The sequence below is a fragment of the Xiphophorus couchianus genome, chromosome 24, assembly GCF_001444195.1.
Source record: "Xiphophorus couchianus chromosome 24, X_couchianus-1.0, whole genome shotgun sequence".
Taxonomy (NCBI): Eukaryota; Metazoa; Chordata; class Actinopteri; order Cyprinodontiformes; family Poeciliidae; genus Xiphophorus; species Xiphophorus couchianus.
The window spans coordinates 8203186-8218748 of record NC_040251.1 but is presented as its reverse complement, the minus strand read 5'-3'; the positions used below and the strand labels follow the sequence as shown (position 1 = coordinate 8218748).

The 15563-nt window shown below is 39.4% G+C and overlaps 1 protein-coding gene across 1 annotated transcript; it reads right to left on the bottom strand.

The window, feature by feature from the left end:
- Positions 1–222: 222 nt before the first annotated feature.
- Positions 223–6514, bottom strand: sox18 (SRY-box transcription factor 18). Its single transcript, XM_028011522.1, has 2 exons — positions 5704–6514; positions 223–4172 (listed from the first exon to the last, which is right to left on the bottom strand). Exons 1-2 carry the CDS (start codon positions 6101–6103, stop codon positions 2827–2829), a joined length of 1746 nt encoding a protein of 581 aa, XP_027867323.1. The 5' UTR covers positions 6104–6514; the 3' UTR covers positions 223–2826.
- Positions 6515–15563: the final 9049 nt, after the last annotated feature.

Genomic DNA, 15563 nt, shown 5'->3' with positions numbered 1-15563 from the left:
GTTCAATATGTTTTGTGCTTTTTAGCCGCGGATTCAGATGTTTCTGCTGGTGTTTTATGTCTTCTATTGACAGAACACACACTTCAGACATTTATTGATCTGCAATAAAAATTAATCCTTTTATGTCCTCTTGAAGGCCATCCTGCTTTTACTTGAGTTTGACTTGAACATAAAAAACAAAAGGGTTTTTGTTTTATTACTACAGAGAGTCGGAAACTAAAGTAAATTCTTAAAGGTGTTTATTTGGTACAATTATTGTATACAACAGAACAGATCCATTTACAGCCAACACACCGTTTTTAAACACATAAAGAAAACCTTTTTTCTTTGTAGAAAATTTAAAAATTATTCTTGTCAGGCAGATTTAGAAGCATCCCAGTGACACTTCTGGGAAAATACTGGTTTTAATTTGTTATATGACTGCTGAGAAAAATATCCTTTGATTTAATCCCAAAATCCTGGGTGTTTTCTTTATTCTCTTAGATAATTATTACCAAAAGGCCCAAAGTTATTGCACGATTCCAAAAAAAACGCCTGTCTCTCTCTGAAGTCTTTTTGTGTCACAGTAAATTAAAACGGAAAAAAAGAGTGCTTGGTGTCAACAGAGAAGAATGTCAAATGCAGATGTAGAAACTTATTTTTTACTAGTTCACTTGAACTCCTGCTTCTCAGTAAGCATCTCGCTGAAGAAAAGTTGAAAGAAGTCTTAAACCTCAGAAATGGCATGGCAAATGTAACTGGTGGCTCCGTAAGAGATACTTGATTTTGTTCCACTGTTTCATGTACATCAAGAAACAAGAAACAAGCAGACTAATGCAGAACAGATGCAGGCTCCATCTTTCAAGAGACTTCTTGTTTTTCTTTCCCTGTACACAAAGCCACTACAGGACAGAGAGAATGCTGTAGATATGCAATCAATAAATATATTTTAACCTTTTCTTTCAAGTAATGCCAATAATTGTAAAGTTATTCAATTACATTTAAGCCAAAAACTGCTAAAAAAAAAAGTTCAACATGCTTTACCTTTGTATCAAAGTGTTGCGGATCGTTAGCCTAGCTAAATAGAGGCACTTTTGCAAAACCTGATTTCCAAAAACAAAACAACAAATTGCAACAACAATACTTGGTTGGTATTTGGATGAGTGTTTAGTATATATTGAAGGGTAAACTTTAGGATTTTATAACAGGTGTGTGCAGCCATTTCTCCAGTTTTCATCCGTTAGCCAAGCCAGGCTAGCTAGCACCATAATTACTACACAAATATAAAAACAACGTGTTGGTCTTACTTCCAGCAAGAAAGCTGGTAAATATCATTCCAAAACCTTCCTTTCAGAAAAATAAGATCATTTCTGTACAAAAACATATTTCAAACAATAGATATTTCATCTTGAAAAAGTATTATACCTTCTATACAGCTAATACATTAAATGCAGTGCAAAGAGAACATTTCATAGTCTAAATCTCTCTTTCACAAAAAGCACTGAATCAATATACACAGTATGACTACATGAAACCTATAGTTTCCAAAAGAAAAATACAATAAACAATCATAAAAAATCTTAATGTATGCCCGTATCCGGTTGCAAGAATTCAAAGTAGACTCTTGACAAATTAGAGGAAGTGACAATGACTTTTTGTTGAAGACATTTTCTCTGATGTGTTCCAGAAGTATTTTAGAACCTGAGCTTCTGTCATCTGCAGACCTAACGTGGAAAAACTGTTTTGTTTTAATAAACGATCTGTTTGGTAAATCAGAGGATTTGTGGTAAGATAAAGCAAGACTTGAAATCAGCATCAGAGGATATCTGCCTGCCGGTAGACAAAGACATGTCTTATATCTCAAAATATTATATTTGCCATTTGACACAAGACCCTAGGATGAACTGAGCTGCAGAAGGGAACGGGATGTATGACATCGAGAAAGAAAACCCACCCTGACTTGTAAAACATGCTAAACGTTTGTGGGAGACATCAGCGGTCTGTTCTGGGTTAGCGGCCAGGCTTTCTGAGACAGGAATCAACCCCCAGCCCACTGAGTTCATTTTCATTCCCTTTCATGACTGATCCTGAAAGTTTCTGACATTTAAATTTAAAGTTACAGATAACTGAAAATATTCTAGATTTCATAGAATCTGTCATAAAACGATTAATAGTATCAGCTTACAGCACGGAGATGGCACCAAAATTTTAACGGACTGTTGGATGCTCCGAATACCGTTTGGGACGTTATCGTTCTACTTCAGGTACTTAATGCCCTTAGAGGTGACTGGTTCTTGCAATTCCTTTCACTAGTGTGGACCATCTTACATCCAAGTAAAGCCATTACTTCTGGATGTTAAGCTGTTTTTGTCAGTGGATGTTTACTTTTAGCTATTATAGTAATTTTAAAAGTACATTTTGATGAAAAGCACAACGACATAGAGAGAACAACAGATTTTGATCATTAGTGAGTCTAATAACAATATGCAGCACCACTGACTGATCAGATTTGTTGATTACCCAAAATTAATCTGCTGAAAACACGAGAGAAAGAAAAAAAGTAAAATGTTTGTTGGAAATATGAAGTCTTTTAGTGTTTGATTAGATATTTCAGGAACATGTCACGTTTTGTTTTTCTTGTCTGATCTTTTTACAATGCAAATTATGTAATTAATAATCCAAGATTTGGCAAAGGGCCCAGAATAAAGTTCAACATTTGTTTCACATTTAAAAACAAACTCAAGCAGTTTTAGAGTAGGCGATGACTCGACACTGACTTCAATAAAGTTTTGATATTAAATTTTCTTTGCAGATGCATTGAAGACTGTGTGAGATGAGATTCTGTATTTATCCAGTTATACAGGCGCTGTAATAAACGGCACTGCTGGCGTCAGAGAGAGCAGATATCAGAGGGCTGCTTCCATCATCACAGCCACCAGCGCCACTCATAATACTGCTGACGTCCCTGTTAATAATAGTGCTAACAATGCTGTTGCTGCTACTGCCTCCAATGGCATTACACCCACCCAGGACCTTTGACCCTCCTCCACACCCTCCATAGGGCTCTTCTCGACTCCGTCCCATGTTGACATACTGGTCAAATTCGTGCCTGTCCACCTCAGACCAAAACTCAGCAGAGGAAGAGCCCATGTGGCTGCCGGCCTCCAGGCTGGACTGGTCTGAGTGTGCAGAGCGACCGAAGGTGGATGCAGGGAGCATGCAGGAGGAAGAGCAGGAAGAGGAAGAAGTTTCAGGAGGAGGGGAAAGCTGTCCCAGATGAGAGGGAGTGAAGTGAGTAGCGCTGGACGCAGTGCCTCCATACATTTGGTTGAGATACCCGACAGGCGCTGTGCTCAGAGGTGTCTGTTGGCATTTTATTGGCTCAGGGATGCTGAAGGACGGGCGAGGATAGGAAACAGGGGACGAGGAATCGGCTAGAGGCGGAGGACATTTCACAGGAGTCCTTAAGGGGACCTGATGACTGAAAGCATGACTAGGAGGTAGCTTAGCGCTAACTGAGCTAATGCTTGACGTCATATTTGATTCAACAGAACTTATTCTAGAGTCGAGTCTGGAAGTCCTGCTTGGACTGAGACTTGCATTCATCCCGATGTTTAAGCTGGCGCTGACGGCGATGGCGTTGTGGTGACTGTGGTTGTTGTTGTAGTGCTGCTGGCTGTAATGTGGGTTGTGATGGTGAAGGCGGTGATAACCGCTCCAACCTCCCATCCCCGCCTCGTCTTGCATGTGTTGGGGGAAGAACACGGACTCTCCGGCTCCGTCTTCCAGGACGTCCAGTGGCGACATCTCCGGGGTGGGCAGGCCATAGCTCTCCAGTTCGGCGTGCCCTGGGGCCGGAAGGTCCCGAAAGTGGCCCAGAGACGGCAGCAGCTGGTGGGGGTGATGGTGGTGGGGAGTGTGGGTGGCCGGGTGGCCATAAGCAGCAGCACCAGATACGCCATCAGCAGCCAAAGGGCCAATGCCGGGGCCCAAACCGAGAGCCGGGGCCCCACCTTGGGCCAGGCTGTGCAGCAGGAGCCCGGGTTCCACTCGCTTCAGCTTCTTGGTGGTCTTTTTGCGTCGAGGTCTGTACTTATAGTTTGGGTGATCCTGCAGGTGTTGCACACGGAGACGCTCGGCTTCCTCCACAAACGGCCGCTTGTCTGTGGCACTCAGGGCCTTCCAGGACTGACCTGGAAGATGTGGACAAAGAGCGGAAACGATTACATTTACATTAAAGGACAAAGTTGTTTATTACTTTTAATCTAACTGATATCCTAAATCCTAATCACATTTTACCCTCATGTCCTGAAACCCGAATCCCCTTTTACACCTAAACCTACAATCATTTTAATTCATGCATATCGTTTTAATAGCTATTTACACATGGCCAATGAAAATATATCGAATACTGTACTTCTAGTGTAAACAAAGACCATGAAAGCAGGATTAGTTGGCCCCCTAACCACCTTTAAACCACATTCAGACCTCTATAAATCTCCTTATCTTGACATCTTTTAGCTTTTCAGTTTCTACAAATTCCCAACTTGTTTTGATGGAAGGCATCCTCATATTTATTTGTGTCTAATTAAGAAAGTTTAGCCCTCGGGGTTGAGCTCGACGTATTTATGCTCTGCATTAAGTGTACATATTTACAGTTTGTCTTGTGGTTGTAAATTCTGGCTGCTTCCAGATCTGCAAAACAAACTTTTTTCCCAGAAACTTGCGGTTTGGATTTGAGTGACTCTGAACATTTCAAGCTGCAGATGAACTCCAGCTGTACAGTGGGTCTGCACTGAGCAGCTCCCACGTTTTAATCTGAAGCTCAGCTTACAGCTGGAAAAATATACAATAAAATAAAGAATCAAAAAATATTAGTTAAAATATCTAACACAGTGACATCAGCAGTTCTTTTTATTCTATAAGATTAGTTATTGTTGCTTGTAATTAAAAAGTATTAAAACAAATATTTTTTATCATTCATTAATGACATAGTTAACTTTTCAGTATGCAGAGTTAAAATAAGTACAGTAACAGACAGCAGTTCAGTGATTTATAAATGGTTTGCCAATATTTTCTGTAGATTGTTGAATTTTTTTATTTTCAGCTCACATTTTTAGCTTACAAATACAAAGTGAAAAATATTGCATTTAATGTAAATATCTCTTTAAAAAGCTGTAATATTTACTAGAAATTCACTGTTCAATTGGCTGATTACACCTAGATCAGGTCAAAGTCGAAAAATCTAACTTTATTTTGCTTGCATTAAATGCTTCCAAACTAAGAACTCCCTCAATTTTCATCCTGTAAATGCATCAGTTAAAAGCAAAGGCATTCACACACTTTGCATCAGATCCTTAAAAATTGAAGATTAGGTTTGAATATGCTTTGATGCATTAATAGAGATAGTCTTGTCATTCTTTAATTTTCTGTTTGACTGAAAACTACCACCTGTGGCACATTTTTCTGTTTCATGTGGTTTATTTTTGTCATTTTATCAGATCTTGAAGAAAACCAAAAGCCAGTGAAGGTCAATAAATGTCTGATTAATGCATTTTTAAGATTTTTTAGTTGTCTGAACTTTTAACCTTTAATATTTTTCATATAATCCTTTTCAGATTAAGCACACAGAAAAAGGTTAATTTAGTAAATTTAGCCATGAATTATGAGTTTTACATAATAATTGCTTTGCTTGTTAAAAGCTGAGGCCGCTGCTCGTCTTACCCAGCATCTTGCTCAGCACGGCGTTGTGCAGGTCCGGGTTCTGCAGGGCCAGTCGCTTCCTCTCATCTTTGGCCCAAACCATGAAGGCGTTCATGGGCCTGCGGATCCTCTGCTCGGCCCCTGAGGCTTTCCCGTCGCCTGCCCCAGCCAGCGGGCCCCCTACCGGGGTCAAGTCGGGGCTCTGTCCCCTGGAGCCGACCGTCAGAGCCATCCTGGGCTCGCCTCTCCTCGGTTCTCCAGGGGCGTCGGGAGAACTGCAGTCCGCTGACAGGCTCTCTTCAAAATCCATCTCAGGGTCGGAAGCGGGACTCGGGGTCTCCGACGTCCAGCGGCCTCCAAAGGGCATTTGACTGGGATGCAGGGAGGCCTCTCTAGGCAGGTTGGGCTCAGTTAAATTCATCCCACTCAGGTTAACGTTCTGTCCAGAAAATCTCTGCTTTATGTTGGCTGGAAAACTCTGAATGTTTCAGATGGAAAATGACCGAAGGATCAAATGAGGAATCTGACGGATTTGGTGCACAAATCCTAAAATAAAGCATCGAGATCTGAGAGGAGAGGGAAAGGAGAGAGAAAAGGGAAAACAAAAGTTGTGGTGCAGGATATTCCCTCTGAAGAAAAAAAAATCCAGAGACTCTGCCTCTTTTGTCCACTTCCTTTTTTTTTCCTTCCCAAAAAGACAACAGCTCTTGTTTGGATTTTGCGGTTCAGCAGTTGATTTCTCTCAGTCAGCGAGGCCGTCCGACTCTCCGTCTCTCCGTCTCTCTACCTTGTTTGAAAGTTTTGAAACTTGTGGCCAGATTTAACCGACCCACGCTGTGTATATATACCCCGCCCTGACCAATCAGATAAATATATAGCTGAGGCCTTAACCAATGAGATGCCAGGCGGCTGTGAGGGAAAGAAGTGAGTCTGTCTGAGAGACGGCGAAGGGGGAGTTCAGAACTTCGCCTCCCTCTTTTTCCTTCTTAACGGCCACCCTTTCCTCCCCCTTGGAACTACACACACACACACACACACACACACACACACACACACCCTGTCGGGGTGTTCAGGGAGATGTAATCAGAGAGGTTCCATTGTTTTTACCCAACTGAGACTGGAGCATCTCACACACACATACACACGCGCACGCACATGAAACAACACACACATCCTCTACTGTGTAGCATAAAACAAGCATATGTCGCATTTATAATTAACCTCACCAACAAATGACAGACAAAAACACAACGACACTTTTAGTAATGGTATGTGAATCTGCCTGATGTGTGTTTCTGCACTTGGGTGTGTGTGTGTGTGTATTTGAGGGTAGGACAGTGGTCACACAGCCAGCCGCAGTCCCAACCAGAACGATTAGTGGCTGAGATTAACAACAACTCACTGGGAAAACTGGGACCTGGAGGCGGTGGGGGGGCATGGCAGCCATGACGCCTGGGACATTTTGTTCTCCAACAGGATCCACGGCTTCCATTAATGCACTTTTAATTGTAATCACAGGTAAGTTGCTGCAGATTGTCATTCTGCAACGCATTTTGTTATTCATGAAAATATTAAACGTTTCACGGAAAAAAAACGAACTCTGCGCTGAAATGAGGATTTTCTCTTTACAACAGAAATTTGAAAAGAAAGACTCAACTCAACTTCAACCATTATCTTTGTTGAGCTTCATAAAACGATTACAACCACCCTCTAGTGCAACAATATAATAACCTCTACACACACAGACACACGCGCACACACTTCCCTCCCCACGCCCAGCTCCATGGGAGGCTCCTGTGGCGTCTCAGAACCTCCTGCTCGACCAACCAGGAACTACTCCCACGTACCACTGTTGTCTCAGGCTCACTGTCATTGTGTGTGTGTGTGTGTATGTGTGCGTGGGCGGGCGTGGTTGTGTGTGTGTACCATAAGAATCTATGTTGAGAGTTACTGTAACTGTTTAGGTGTGACAACTTCAGTATCAAACCTTTGGCTTCTCTTTGTGTTTCTCATTCTTGTCTCATTTCCTGCAAGCCACATATTTTCAGTTCTCAACCAGAGTAAAAATGAACATTTACATTTACAGACTCATTCTTCTTTATGTTTCAAATCATCAAACAAATGTTATATTAAGAGAACTTGAGTACTTGAAAAATGTAGCATTTGTTTCATTGTTATCACGAGAAAACAGCTACACTACCCAACTTGCCAATGTGAAAAAGTAAATGCCCCCTAAACCTAATAACTAGTTGTGCCTCTTGTATCATCAGGCATAACTGGGGATTAATTAGTCTTTTACATCTCAGTGGAAGAGTTTTTGATGAACCGTTTCTGGCAGAATAATTCACATTCTGCCACATTGACATATTTTTTGTAGAGTAAATTGTGAATATAAAGTCATGACACAGCATCACAATTGTATTCCAATTTAGACTTTAACTAGGCCACTTCAAGAACTCCATCAAGCACAGCAAACTAGAACCAAGTCATCACACTATCACCACCATGTTTACAGGTCCAAAAAAGTATTTTATTCTGAAATGTTGTGTTTGGTAACAAAGTTATTCTTTGTGAAACTTTTACTTTTGTCTCATCAGTCCACAGAATGTTGCAAACTGTCACAAAATTCAACAATTTCTGCTCTGAATTTCACTTTTGACAAAAGAACAATTGAGTTAGTAATATTGTTTTTCTGCAAGAGAAAGAATTGGATAACCTGACTTCATTAGGAGCTTCTTTTTTTCTGTCATTATATCAGGCTTCATGAATGTCTCTTTCCAGCCGTTTCCGTAACTTAACAAGTGGAATGTGTGTGTGAGACAGTGCCGTAGCACCACACCTTCGCCACAGAGGAAATTTGGCTGCGGCTGCAGACTTTGTGGCGAGAAAGAAAATAGAGAGAGACATCGAATGAAGGAGAGAAGACATGGCGACGGGCGCATTTTTTCTTACGTCTTCAGATAACACACACACGTACACACACACCCCAGCACACACAGAGATCTCCATCTTACAAACACAAACAATCACACACACCAACATTCTGGACGGCAAGCCGGGACACAATGGCATCGTAATGTGCGTGTTGGCGTGTGTGTGTGTGTGTGCAGTGTGTTTATGTGTGGGAGAGGTCATGTTCACACAACTTTCTATTTTCGAACACGCTGAAGGAGGGAAATGTGTGTGATGATGGATGGGAGACACACACATACACACCGTTAACATGGGTCACCGGGAATCCCCCACCTTTATCCCCCCCACACACTCACACACACGCACACACACACACCCACACACACACACACATATGCTAAAGAAGTAGATCATATCAGCACTTTGTCTTGGATACTGGACATTGTAAACTACTGTGAACAATTAGTAAACATGTAGATATAATCAGAAATTATTTTCTTTTTTATAACCAGAAGTGATAAAATCAATCATCTTAATAAGACTAAATGTGACTTTCCTTTACCTTTTAGTAAAGTCTCCACAAAGCTATTTTTTTAGATATAAACACATTTTTAACACATTTATTGGTTTGAAAGATCCATGAGTTTTGTACTTTTACATTTATTCTTCTGCAGACATTGAAAACTCAAGATACTTTACACTTCATATCATTTATTTCAATTTGAAGGGAGGTTTATGAGAATAAACATCTTGACTTCATTCTGCTGGATTTATCCTGCAGGAAGTAAATGATGTCTATTGTTTATTAAGGATAAATCTATCAATGACTTAAAACCAATGAATGGTAACATTGTGATGGATCTGATGGAAGTCTCAAGTGGTTAATCTTTAGAAAAAAAAACATAAACCATATTTGTGAACTTAAACTACTATTTTTGGAAAAATGCGTAAAGTAAAATCAGAGCCTTAACCTAAAATTACTGGGATTCAGTTTGTTCTGAGTTGCCTAAGAGACTTTCTAAAAATAACACAAAATACAATTAAGTATGAATTAGAAAGAACTTGTGTCAGTCATTTTGGCCTTTTTTTTTTTTTTTACAACAATTTGGGGCAACAAGCTACATAAAATGACTTTATTCTGAAAGTGGTAAGTTTTTTACCATTTAAAGCTGCATTTTGTTGACATTGCATGAACAGCCCTTGTTATTTTCCATTTCTGTTTCAATAAAAGTTTTTCTGCTCTCTTTGATATAATTAGTGGACTGAAGTCAAATGTTGCATTCCCGTTTTCAAAGCGTGTACAACCCAGAAAAAGACATGCCAAAGAAAGAAATTAGGCTATTTTTCTCTAATCTGTTCCATAATATTACTAAATATTTCTTTATGTGTTTTTGTGAGGTTTTATGGTCAGCAACTGTTTGGGTGTGATAGAAAAAATAAAGAACGTTCTCCTTTGAACTTGGGGTTTGAAGAGATATTTGCATTCAGTTAGCAGTGAGTTACATATGGAACATAACGCTGTCAAAACACTGCTGAAGATTTCTCTGCATTAAAAGCCATTAAATTTAAATAAAACCAGCACGACATGAAAATAGCACATATAGGTGACCTGTGTGTTCATGTGTGTCAAATACACTTTTCATGTTCTGACATGTTTACGTTTTTACAATAGTGTAAATAAGTTTGCATCCTCCAGACAAGGCTGGCTGCTGCTGGTTGTGTCGTCTACATCATCGCTGCTTTTGGGGTTCAGTCACTGGCAAGGAAAACACATGTTGCTCCTGGATTGGCTCCTTTGTCATTTGCTTTCTGGTTTGTGAAAAAGCATCGTGAGGCTTTTCAGTTTCCCAAGCTGCATTTTTGTTCAAATATTGCAGATACTGTATATTGTCTATGAAAATAATCTGTAAATATGCCATTTTTTGCAAGTAATTTGGAGTCTGTGAATAGTGAAGATCTATGCATCATCCTGGCTGTAGAGTATGTTCGACCACCCATACAGAACAGGTTGTTGCAACACTGATCTCTACACCTCACATTATTTTTACTTTTTCAGCTTTATGTATTTTCCAGGCACATAGTGTCATTTTGTAGCATAATCAAGTAACTATGTTCCTTTTAGTTGTGATAAAATTGCTACCTTGACCGTGAGGAGCAGCTCCTATGATGTGCAGTTACACCAGGTGTTTGCTTATTGCTGCTGGCTAGTCTGAAGGAGCCAGCAGATCAGACACTGCAGCTTAGAGGAGGAGCTAGGTCCACCCAGGAGTTTCACATTGATGAATGGTTGCCATGGAGATAAAAGGATTGTTCAGGATCATGAAGTTTACCATCAAGTCCAAGCTGCGTTGATCACAGTTTTGACTTCTGTGACTCAAACTAAACGTTAACTGATTTCCTTTTCCCTGTAGATTCAGTTTGCACTGAATGATCATGCTAGCCAAGTTGTTACTGTGCTGCAGGGTGAAGGCTGCTGGTTTTTAGGTCTTCTTTAAACTGAGATTTTTTTTTGTGAGCTGTTCTGATGAATAGTTTCGCAAATGTTCCTATTTTCTCTATTTAAAAACAACAACAACAAAACACGACTGGTTTGAAGCACTGCAAGTTATCAGGTTTGGCCAATAATCTTTCGCAAGCATAAAATCCAGTTTTTACATTTAGTTAATGTTTTACTGAGTTGGTGTTTATCGTACTGATGTGCTTCTTCTCCCTTTTCTTCCCAACAAGCATAGCAACATTTTAGATTGTCACAACAAAATCACAAAACAGCTCAAATCTGACATATTTATGTCTGGTATTTTGGTAAATAAATAACATCTTATGGCGACGTCTGCTTCTGGCTCCGTATCTGTGTAATTTATGAAGGTCTCCCCATCCACAAGCTGACTTCATGTCTGAGACGGCGATTTAAAACACCCTAAAGAGAGGAAAGTCAAGAATTTGGTTGTTGCTTACAGTCTCTAATCAACGCTTCAGCTACAAACGCTTAAAACAAAGACATAAAATCTCCCAGATAGAAGCTTTTTATGGTGAAAACTCTGAGTTTGCATCCGGATGCTCTCACAGCTATCTGTCTGTCTGTCTGTCTCTCTGTCTGACTATACATAGCGCATCGGCAGAGCTTATCATTTCTCATCCTGTAATTAATGCAGCGCAGCACCACAGAACAATATACGACCTTTCCCACCAAACACAACGCCTCTGTTCCTGAGCCCAGCACTTGTTTTCGTGTCTCTTCTCTTCTGTCCTGTTGTCTTGTCTTTCTCATCATGGCCCCTGTCATTTTCAGCCTTTCTTTAACTCTCTCTGTCTCACGCTAGCATTCTCACAACACTGCCGAAGAACTATGTGACTCTTTCATCTTTATGTCAAGGGCTTGTTTGACCCAAAGTAAATCTTACTTTGCTGGCTTTGCTATTAGCTTTATATTCAGTTCTCAGGAACAGAAAGTAAAAAAAGAAACGGAAATACAGGAAAGTAAAAGAAGGTTTGGAGATAAAGTAATGACGCATTATGGAAAGTCATGATAAAAAAAATCACATTAGTTACCTATGGATGGCTAACGAATCAAAAAACAATTCTTTCTTTTGAACAACTTTTTAGGTGTTACGTAAATGTTAAAAATCAAATTGGATATTCTAGGTTAATAATGCCTGGTTAGACGGCAAGATTTTTAAATTATCGGCCAATTTTCAGAACCGAGAGTCCACACACACACACACACACACACACACACACACACACACACACACACACACACACACACACACACACACACACACACACACACACACACACACACACACACAGAGAGACAATAAAAAATCGTAGGTATATCAGGGCTGGTTTTAAAATGTGTTACTAAATATGTTTAGTCTTGTTTTTAGAGAAAATGTCTTATCATACTTGAAGTAAGACAAAACTAACTTAAAAGAAACTTTTCAGCAAGACAGAGGAGCTTCAGCAAGAAAACTGGCAGACTAATTTGCTTAAAGCATTTTGCTCACATTACAGGTGAAATAATCTGTCAGTGGAACAAATACTTTGTCATATTGAAGCTTTTCTTAAAACAAACTCCTGAGTTTTCCCACTAACAGACCATAAAACTTTTTTCTCTTCTTCTATTCAGCACAGCTCATATTTCTTTACTGGGACTTCTTACTGATAGTTTGGCTTCACATGGAGTTGCAGCACAGTAGTAGCCATTGGCTTAATCTTTGTTATTTTGGTTAGTCTCCATGTTGAAGCATTTTAGATTATTTTAGCCAGGCTGCCAATCATTTTCTGTGCAAGCAGGAACTTCTTTGGGGAATAATTTACAGTACTGTGGCTCATCAGATCCAGATGAGTAATCCGCTGGTTTCCGAAGTAACGTCACAATTTTAACAGTTCCTGGTAGGAATTGTAGTTCCAGCTAAGAACAAGTCAGTTTGACCTGTTATATTTAGTCCCAAGTTGGGTGCTTGATCATTTTCCTTCATTTAATCCCAGGACAATGTGGAGAGACAGGAAGCCCAAACAGAGATAAGAACACAGGATAAAAATTCCCCCAGCGGATGCAGGAAGGATAGGTGCATACCACAAAAACTGCAACATTCACTGTTTTCATCTGGTCTGCAACTTTTTCTTATCTCTCTCTCTCTTACTGTGACTTCCTGTCAGTCCACCACAGCAGACATAATATCAAAGAAAAATCTTCACAAATGCATTTCTCATTTGGGATATAAGTTATGATGGCGCAGAAGAGGAGCGCCTCTTACTGCGGCTCACTCAGTGCAGCGGTCCTGAGTTTGACTCCTGGCCTGATCCACTTGCTGCATGTCAGCCTCCTTCCTCCGTTTTTCAAATAACTGCTCAATAAATGCCAGAAGAGTCCTAGGGAATGTTGAAAAAAATACAAGCGCAGGTTAAAAACCTGCATAATAGGATGAGAACAACATAAATACAAATTAAGAAAATGATTGCACTTGTTGTGACAACTGGTGGTTGTCTGGGATGGCTTGATTGAACTTTCACACAGTTGTGTGTAGAGCTGATGGAGTGTTTAGTTAAGCACCAAAAGCAACTGTCCACTCAGGTTTTTGTTTAAAATCGTAACAGACATGCAGTGAATTACGAATCTAATCATTGGGTTTGAACGTTTCCACACTGTGCTTCATTACAACCACAAAGCTTATAGTTGTTGTGATTTTAAGTGATAGACCAACACACACTAGTGCACCAATAGTCAAGTGTAAGGAAAGCGACACATCTTCATTTTCTCTGTTTATTATCTTTTACAAATAGTAATCTGAAAAGCGCCAGGTGTCATGAATGCAGGTGTTCTGTGAACGCCTCAGAGGTGTGCTGGAGAAAATGAGTGAACAGGCAACATCATGAGGTCTAAAGGTCCCAGCTAACAGGTCAGGGAGGAGGTTTAAAACGGTTTCAGGTGATAAAACAAAATCCAGAAGCGCTGTTCAACCTGTCATCTAAAAACAGTCCATAAACTCCATAAATCTAGTCAGACAGAAATTTAGTTTTTAATGAATATACATTATGACATTAGAATTTACCCTGAGAATGATTCACATAAACCCAGAGTTAAAAAATAACTGATCATTAACACACAACATTGTTAATGATGATTTTGTCCAGCATTGAAATAAAAATAAACTCAGATTTATTGTTTTAACCACCAAAGTATTGTCAACTTTTTCACTGGAACATTGTCTACTTTATTTCTTCTGCTAATATAAATTGAAAATGTTGATTTTTCCAAACAGAAAATTCCACTTCTTCTAACTTCTCTTTTGTTCAGCCTGCAACAAATATAAAAGTCATTTTCAGATACCAAAAAATAGATATCTTCCAAAAGACAAAAAGAACCAGTTTGATGTTTTGCACAAATGACGTATGGCAAGCAGTAAATGTGGAAAAATTAAAATGGGCAGATTATAATAGTCATGTTTTTTGTGTAATCAATTCAATTCAGTTTACTTAAGTAGCATCAATTGACAACAAATGTCGTCTCAAGGTACTTTACAATAAAATAGTCATTTCAATTCAATCAGTGCAGTTTACTATTCAAACTAACCTTGTTCACACCTTCCCTATATTGAAACATGGTGTTGGCAGCATCATGCTGTGGGGTTGCCTTTCTTCAGCAGAGACGGAAAAGCTGCTCAGGAATGATGGGAAGATGAGTGGCGTTAAATATCAGTAAATCCTGGAGGAAAACCTGTTAGAGGAGTGCAAATGGTTTCCAGCAGGACAAAAACTAGAAAAGTAAAAACCGAAATTTTACAGAAATATGTGGCAGAAATTAAAATTTACTTGAGATTCTCACCATCCAATCTGACTGAGTTTGAATTATTTACAAAAATATCAGTCTCTAGTTTAAAACTGGTTTATTGAAATACGTAAAGGCCAAAATAAAACTTTCTAGTTTTATTTGAAAATAATTTTGAAAACCAGATTTTATTCTCGTAGGAGATACTTTTTTGTTGTTTTCCAAACTCACTTCTTTTGGGCTCACTGCCATCACTTTTCTTCCTTATTTCTGTCACAAGATCTGGCAACATGCAACATATCCTAACAGCAGAAAAGTGAAGATCAATGTTGCATATTCATAATTTAATGTGTCAATGCAAATATTATGCTAATTTGCAACACTTGCAAATTAGCAAGTGTTGCAGCTTAAATTAAAACAGAAAAAAAAAATCAGGGAAATACGTAAAACATAATGAATGCAGAAGAAGAGACGTTGCATGAACAGGAGTGAGTGTTTGAAATTCCCAACCGTTCATGAAGGCATCAGATTCTCAGCACAAAAACTAAAATATCTCCTGTGACAGCGCTCTGAAATTATGACCATAATTCTGGTTCTCGGCCCCAAATACCTACATACCATACATGCAAATTACAGACTCACATCACATTATGAGCATTCCTGCATTACTCTTCATTAAGAGCTGGGTTATCTTTGA